The following is a 7,559-nucleotide window of genomic DNA, read 5'->3' on the forward strand; positions in this document are numbered from 1 at the left end:
TCCACCACTAAACCCTGTCCCTAAGCACCTCATCTATCCTTCTTTTAAGTACCTCCAGGGATGGGGACTCAACCCCTTCCCTGGGCAGCCCTTTCCAGAGCCTGACATAAAGATAAAGGCAGTTTAATAAAGAAAAGCAAAAACAAAGGCCATGCACGGTAGCAAATGCAAAAACAAGATTTTATTCCCTACTTCCCATTAGCAGGCCAGCCACTTCCCGGGAAGGAGGGCTTCAGTATACATGGTTGTTCCTCGGGAAGACAAAATGTCATAAAAGACGAACTCCCCCCCCCCCCCCTTCCCCTTCCCTTAGTTTTTATATCTGAGCTGACGTCACACGGTACGGAATATCCCTTTGGATGGTTTGGGTCATGTCTCTTGGCTACGTCCCCTCCCAAGATCTTGCCCCCTTCCAGCCCACTGATGAGGGGGAAATATTGGAGACACAGCCTTGATGCTGTTGGAGCACTGCTCAGCAGTAGCCAAAACGCTGGTGTTATCAACCCCTTTCTACGTACCCATAGAAAGCCCAGCACCATGCAGCTTGCCCCAGTACATACAGCTTTTAGGGTTTCGCCAGCCATTCCACTTCAGTGCGACTGGATAAGCAAAGCAAAGCCAAAACCCTACTGATGGGTTTTGCCTCATGGAAGGCACCACGCCAGAGAAAGCAAGTAGGATCTTCCGTGCACACTGGCCCCAGATCAGCGCTAGCTTGCTTGCACTGGGGCTATTTTGTATTTCAGCTTACGCCACGGTTCGCTTGCTCCTTGCTGCTCAGCACCCCAGGGAACCCCCCAGCAGACCAGAGCTGCCCTCTGCAGCTTTTGGAAGACAAAGTCCAGGTGTAATACCATCCCCTCTACCCCTGCAAATGGGGCATTTGTGTAGGAAAATCATCCCTCCCCAGAGATGAATGTGGGTGGGGAGGGGGGATCACAAAGCAGACGTGCTAAAAAAACTGTAGTCCCACTCCTGATAACAACTAGTGCAGTTGAAGAAAGTTCAAGGAAGACAAGGCATGCTGATAAATTACTTATCCACCCTTTGGGACCAGAAATCCTTAATGCAGGAAGGACCTGGGGGGGCTGGAGCGTGTCCAGAGAAGGGCAGCGGAGCTGGGGAGGGGTCTGGAGCCCCAGGCTGCTGGGGAGCGGCTGGGGGAGCTGGGGGGGTTCAGCCTGGAGCAGAGGAGGCTGAGGGGAGCCCTCATGGCTCCCTACAACTGCCTGAGAGGAGGGGGGAGCCGGGGGAGTCGGGCTCTGCTCCCAGGGAAGGGGCGATGGGACGAGGGGCACCGGCCTCAAGTTGTGCCAGGGCAGGGTGAGGTTGGCCATGGGGAACAATTCCTTCCCCTTGGGGCTGTCAGGCACTGGAAGGGGCTGCCCAGGGAAGGAGGATTTAACAGCCGGGCAGAGGCGGTGCTGAGGGACGTGGGTTAGTGGTGGACAAGTATGGTCATTGGACTCAATGATCTTGTGGTTGTGCTCCATGATCTTTGAGATCTTTTCCAACCAAATGATTCTATGATTCTATAAATACAAATTAAAGTCTCCAGCACACCAAATTTATTCAGCCTGCTCTCCAGTAGCAAAGGGTAGAATGATTCATCACCTTTACACCGCATCAGAAGCCTATCCTCTGTGATCCTTTGGGGATAGTTAGTGCTATCTTCTTTGATCTGGTGCCTACAACCACCACAGTTCACTTCCCTACAGAGATTGCATGGCCTCACATCTTGTGTTTCCATTGCTTTCAGCAAGTATCAGGAAAATCTGCTGCTGAAACAACCATGCATGGCTTCTGGCTCAGGTGCAAATCGGGCAAAGCATTCTGCTAGCACTTACTCCACTAGCTGAAATATGCACCCGGATTTTAATCCTATTGAAGAACAAAATTCCCTCAGTTTTATATGAAAAGTTCTGGAGTCTAAACTGATAAGCACCATAACACTGATGAAATGTGCTGTACAAACTCAAGAACATACAACCATATTATCTGTGCCACCTCGCTTCTCCCGTCCTATCTCCTGTGCTGTCTGACTCGGGACATCACACTGCACTTGCAGATTAATGAGCCACATAGCAAAGGAAGCTCCTCACCACTGAACCTCTGCTTTCGGAAGCTTTACAGCAAGCAGTAAGAGCTACAAGAGACTGCAGGTAAGGAAGCAGCCAAAATCAGCCTTGGAGAACTGCTTACGCTCTGCTCGTTGCAGAGGTCCTAATGTGGCCAGGCAAGTCCAACCAGGATCTTCACCGCCAGCCACCACCTACATGTTCTTCTTGCTGGGTATCAAGCCTGTAGCTATGCAGCAGGGAGCCCAATTTTCCAAGAGAGTTAAATTCTCACCAATTCAACTGGAGGGACTGAGCCTTGCCATGAACAAGCACCTATAAGGGCAATGTAATTAAAATACATGAAGTTGTCTCTGTTTCAGAGAGTCATACCCATAGCATAAAGACTATCCAGTTTCTCAGCTCTCCACGTGTAAAATGAGGGTAGTTGTTCTTCACATGCACACACATTGCAGGCACTACAGAACTGACCAAGTGTCTCTCAAAGAGGAATTAAAGTAAATAAGATCACAAAATTGTGATTTTTTTCTTCAATGCATAATACATAAGGTTTGTTGTCAGACACTGGACAAAGGAAAAACAAAACTATAGCCTAGCTGCTGCTTTAGGTCAGCGAGACCCAGTCACAGAATGACGCAATCGTTTAGGTTGGCAAAGCCCTTGAAGCTCCCCCAGCCCAACCGTTCCCCTACCCCTGCCATCCCACCCCCAAACCCTGGCCCTCAGCACCGCCTCTGCCCGGCTGTTAAATCCCCCCCCCCCAGCCGCTCCCCAGCAGCCTGGGGCTCCAGACCCCTCCCCAGCTCCGCTGCCCTTCTCTGGACACGCTCCAGCCCCCCCAGGTTCTTTGGGGAGGGAGGGGCCCAACCCTGACCCCAGCAGTCAAGGGGTGGCAACTGAAAAAAAAAAAGAAACTGCAAGGGGCAGAGGGCTATGTGAGCTTGTTAATGACATTAAGACGGTATTCTAATGTGCCGTATGTTGCAGCCCTGCCTAACTTTAGCTCTTGATTTTGTAATCTCAGCAGTTTTGAAGATCATGGAAAAAAAAAAAGGAATGAGAAAGCCAAAGCCTGAGGGCACAGAGGGCAAATACCCGGTGTCAAACATCTCCCGGGAGGACACAGCACTGAGCTCCTCATCCCTCTCACTCCATTCGCGGCCAATTTGGTTTCTGACAGAATGCCAGGAAGAGGAAAATGGGCTGATGCCATAAATATTTTTCTAAAGTGGCCTGGGCTTTTAAGTGGCTTACCGATGCGTTACAGGGTTTCTAGGCTCTCCCTTAACAAATATCATGGGATATAATGGCTGGAAATAGGCATCCACGTATATGCCTAACTAAGAAAAGGGACCAGTGAAGTATCTGTGTGTCTGTTAAAGCTGAAAAAGACCCTCAGAGGGAAGAATTTGCTGTTGGTTCTCTTGAATGATGCACTTATTTACTACACAGTTATCCAGAGAAGGTGTTTGCTGCATTTAAAAAAATAAATGAAAAAAAAAAGCTGCAACCAACAACTAAACATTCCTACAGTATCAGGAATAACTTACTTGAAAATACTAATTTGGGAACCCAAATTCCCTTCCCACAGCAGCACTAGAAATGAGCTACTGTTCAAACACGCACGCTTGGGCTTGAGGCTTATTTACCGTTATCTTTAATAGCTATTCACCTTAATAAGCCACATTTATTGATCATACGTTCCATTTGCCTCTTCTACAAAATAATGTAAAGAAACAGAATTAAGAGAATAGAGATCAGGCAAGTACTAATTCAGAAGGTGGCAAATATTTGGTTTGGGATATCTGCTATGGAATAGAATCCTTGCAAGATGAGGGATATTTATGAAGTCCAATGGCCTTGCTGTTTGGCTTTTCCTGTAAGGCTCACATTAGGAAGAGCAAGAGGAAGTTATCTAACTGAAAAATAAAATTGTTTGCAATTCTACCTGAAAGAAATAATATTAATTTGATTTTCAAGATCAATTATTCTAGAAAGTAGCTTTTAAACATTGAGATATAACAGCAAAAAGTGCAGAATGATCTCCAATCTCCTAAGTCATAGGCTGTTTGCAACAAGCCTCCAACTTTACAGGAACTGCACATTGAATTATTTGTACAAAGTTTTTCCTGCATTTCAGAGGAAAAAAATTTTTTTCTTTGATTAAAATCGAAAAGGTTAGAATATTCTAGTAAAAAAATCAAATTCCAAAATAAGTTCTACATATAGTTAAAAAAATAAAAATTATTTTAAACACATAAGCAAAGTCCATCTTGGCAATCTGTACCAGTACATGGTAGCAACATGATAACCTATAGAAACCTGTCCTTAAAACAGGTCTTCTGGACTACGCACGCGAGACCCAGCCCTCCCAACTTCTCAGCCTCTTTCACCTGCAGAGAGAAGACCAAGTGAGCAAAGATTTACCAGAAGCTTTTCTTGACAATAAAGCAGATTCAGAGAAAAGTGGGAGGGGGGGACCAAAACATACAACTACAGTCTACCACTTCAAAGGCCACAGACACATGTAAGTCTTCAGAACTACAACTAACTTAAGAATTATTGCAGAAAACAATTTCAAAATAGTAACAATTCTACAGCAGGATGCCAAGCGCAGAATATATAATACAGCAGATATCAATGAAAGAAGCAGATTTTTTCCCTGCAATCTTAAATACAGGGGAAAAGTGTAGCCCCTTGAGAAGCAGAATCACAGATCCTCAGCAAAGCGCCATTATTGACTCTGCAAAGGACTCTTCTGTCCCATGCTCATATTATCAGGGGGCTTTTCTTCAGATTGTCCCATCCCACCGCAGCCTAACACAGCCCTGACGCAGACGGGACGGATGGCAGGGAAGCTCCCAGGCGCGCACCTGGATGATAGCGCAGATGGTACGAAACCTCCTGGGGCACAATCTACACAAATTTTGTATAGAGGACCTTGGGAGATCAGAAAGCTCAAATAATTACCTAATAATGGCAGCTCTGTGAACAAGAGAGATAAGAATTATGGCATCTAATTTCCCATCACAGCAGGTACGTAATGAGTAATCGTTGTAGAAAATGTTTGGAAGAACATTGACCTATTTGCATTTCTTTTAACGTGAACTCATCCCATGTGCTTGAAACCTAACAACCATGAGAGTGTGAAGGTCTTTCTATTATGCAAGTCTAGGGGAAAATGAGTCATCTCCACTGCCCCACTTAGTTGGCAGCAGTCATCATCTGATATGGTTTTACATACCCTGTTCAGGATTCAGAGTTTCTCCCACACTCATTAAATAAATCTATTTATCTATAGAAGTACAAAGCTGCAAAATATTTAAATCATTCAATTTGCATCTAAAACTTTTGCATTATTAGATTTTTATTAAAGCATATAACTTGGATAATGGAAAGACTACTTTGCTTAGAGTCAGACTTGGCACTGCAGAGGCAAGCTGAACTCCGTAAGGAAATGCCAGCCTAGGAACAATGAGAAAATTCATTTGCACAGCGATGAGTGGAGCTCGTTACTTTTGTTGAAATAGCATTGTTTGGTTTAGTGAATATAACAACAAAAAAAAAAATCCTATCAAGCCAAGATCTAAAACAATGTACCAGAAGATCAATGTCTAGTGAAACAAACAAATCAATATATTAAAGTAAATCACATTTCCACAAGACAAAAAGGTTACAGTATTTGAAGCAAACAGTTTAGTTATATGTTACTTACACCCTTCCAAACTGCAGCATGCCGTAACATTTCAAGTCAAGGATATAAATGAAAGAGCTGTATTTTGCTTGGCTCAGTACTGGACCAAGCCAGAGCTGCGAAGTTTTATGACAATTTTCACATTCTGTTGATTATCAAACTCGGCCTTCAAATTCCCTTTTACATGGATCAAGGAGGAAAGATTTTGGTACATGTAATGTTCCTGCAGCTTCATACAAACAAGCAAAGCATCTGAAAAGCCTGAAATCAGTCCACAGCACAGTAACACATGTACCCATCTCGTAAGATGGACATAAATAATTTAAGACCTAGGTGACTTTCAAATTCAGATTGAACTTCTTTTTTAGCAGCAGGTTCTTTTGCATTACCCAAGGGTATCCAAAAAGCATCTATCATTTCTCTAATGTAGGGTAGATGCTACAATTAATCCATACAAATAAAGCTGCGTGACCATCCATCTCCCATAGAAAAGGAAATGGTTATTCGCCAGGTATCAACCACATGCGTCTTCATTCACATCTAGCACTGGTTAATTCTCTGTTCATTAGAAGTAACGTGTTCTGTCCTTTAGCAAGAAAGTAATTCATCACCTGGTAACAGGAGAGGATAGAGTCCCAAACAGAGAAGGAATGCAATTGCAGAAAAGTTGTTTTTAAATGCAACTGTTGCCAGCTTACCTTCATAGGTTTCTAATATGTGCACAGTGTCACCAATTTGTAAGGAAAGTTCATCAGGTCCCCTCGCATCGTAGTTGTAGAGAGCTGGACAGAGGAAACATTGCTGTTAGCACATGTAAGACAACGTAACTTCCAGGATTTTTGTTTCTCCATGTAATTGTTTTTATTACTCATTGTTCCCTTTCTCAACCTCTTGGAAAGGATTTTGTCAAAGAAAAAAACCAAGCGCTCCCCCCCCCCCAAAAAAAACATTAAAAATGGCCTTTAATCCATTAATATTTCCCCTTGTAACAAATCTCAAAAAGCCACAAGTCCACTTTCTAAAGACAGTCCCTCGCTCCCTTTATAATGCTTTGCTTCTTCATAACAATACATGCAATTAATTTTTTTATGGTACTTGCCTGTCTTCCATCACTTTGTGTCAATTTTATGCAGTTCTGTAACAAACTGCACCGTCTTCCACTGTCAGAAAACCTACAAAGCGTCTTTAGAAAACTCAAACTGCCACCACTAATATTGAAGAATGATTTGGCAGTCTCTTCATTAATTTACTGCATCAATACTGTATTTAAAAACGCGATTCCTGAGTGACAGAGGTAACTGCATCAACCCAGTGTATTCATGGGAGAGACTAGTCCTGTCCCCCAGGTCATAGTATTAAAATCAAGTTACCGTACTTTACTCATTAACAATCCCTGACAGCATCCACAACCTACAAATTTACAAAATGCATGTTTTCACAAATATTTCTGAGTGGCTCCAGTCGTAAGCAGGGTGAGAGATGAGAACAAAGTGAAAACTGATTCCCTTTCCAGTGCCAAATTCAGAAAAAGCCCGGATCCCTACCATCTGGGACCATAACCAGCAAGAGGCACAATGTGAGAGGACCCTCGCCATTACCCACAGCTTGTGTCATTAATGGAGACCTGAAGCGGGGCACAAAGGATTCTGGAGTGGGGAAAAACTCTCAGATGGGTTTAGATGCACCTAAATAGCAAACCTCACAGCTCCATATATTCCAAAAGCGACTTCATTGTAGGTCATGAGTTCCAGTTCAACCCTTGGAGGAGAGCGCTCATCACTGCTCCC

At 43.9% G+C, this 7,559-nt stretch overlaps 1 protein-coding gene across 1 annotated transcript in view; it reads right to left on the reverse strand.

Moving 5' to 3' along the window:
- DOCK1 (dedicator of cytokinesis 1) overlaps window positions 1–7,329 on the reverse strand; it is a 316,870-nt gene extending 309,541 nt beyond the window's left edge. The window contains exons 1-2 of the mRNA XM_035890418.1: window positions 7,317–7,329; window positions 6,471–6,554 (exon numbers count right to left, since the gene is read on the reverse strand). Coding sequence (XP_035746311.1) covers window positions 6,471–6,554; window positions 7,317–7,329 — 97 coding nt within the window. The remainder of the gene's footprint in view (window positions 1–6,470; window positions 6,555–7,316) is intronic.
- Window positions 7,330–7,559: the final 230 nt, after the last annotated feature.

The sequence above is a fragment of the Egretta garzetta genome, unplaced genomic scaffold, assembly GCF_000687185.1.
Source record: "Egretta garzetta isolate BGI_Z169 unplaced genomic scaffold, ASM68718v1 scaffold152, whole genome shotgun sequence".
In the NCBI taxonomy this organism is placed as follows: Eukaryota; Metazoa; Chordata; class Aves; order Pelecaniformes; family Ardeidae; genus Egretta; species Egretta garzetta.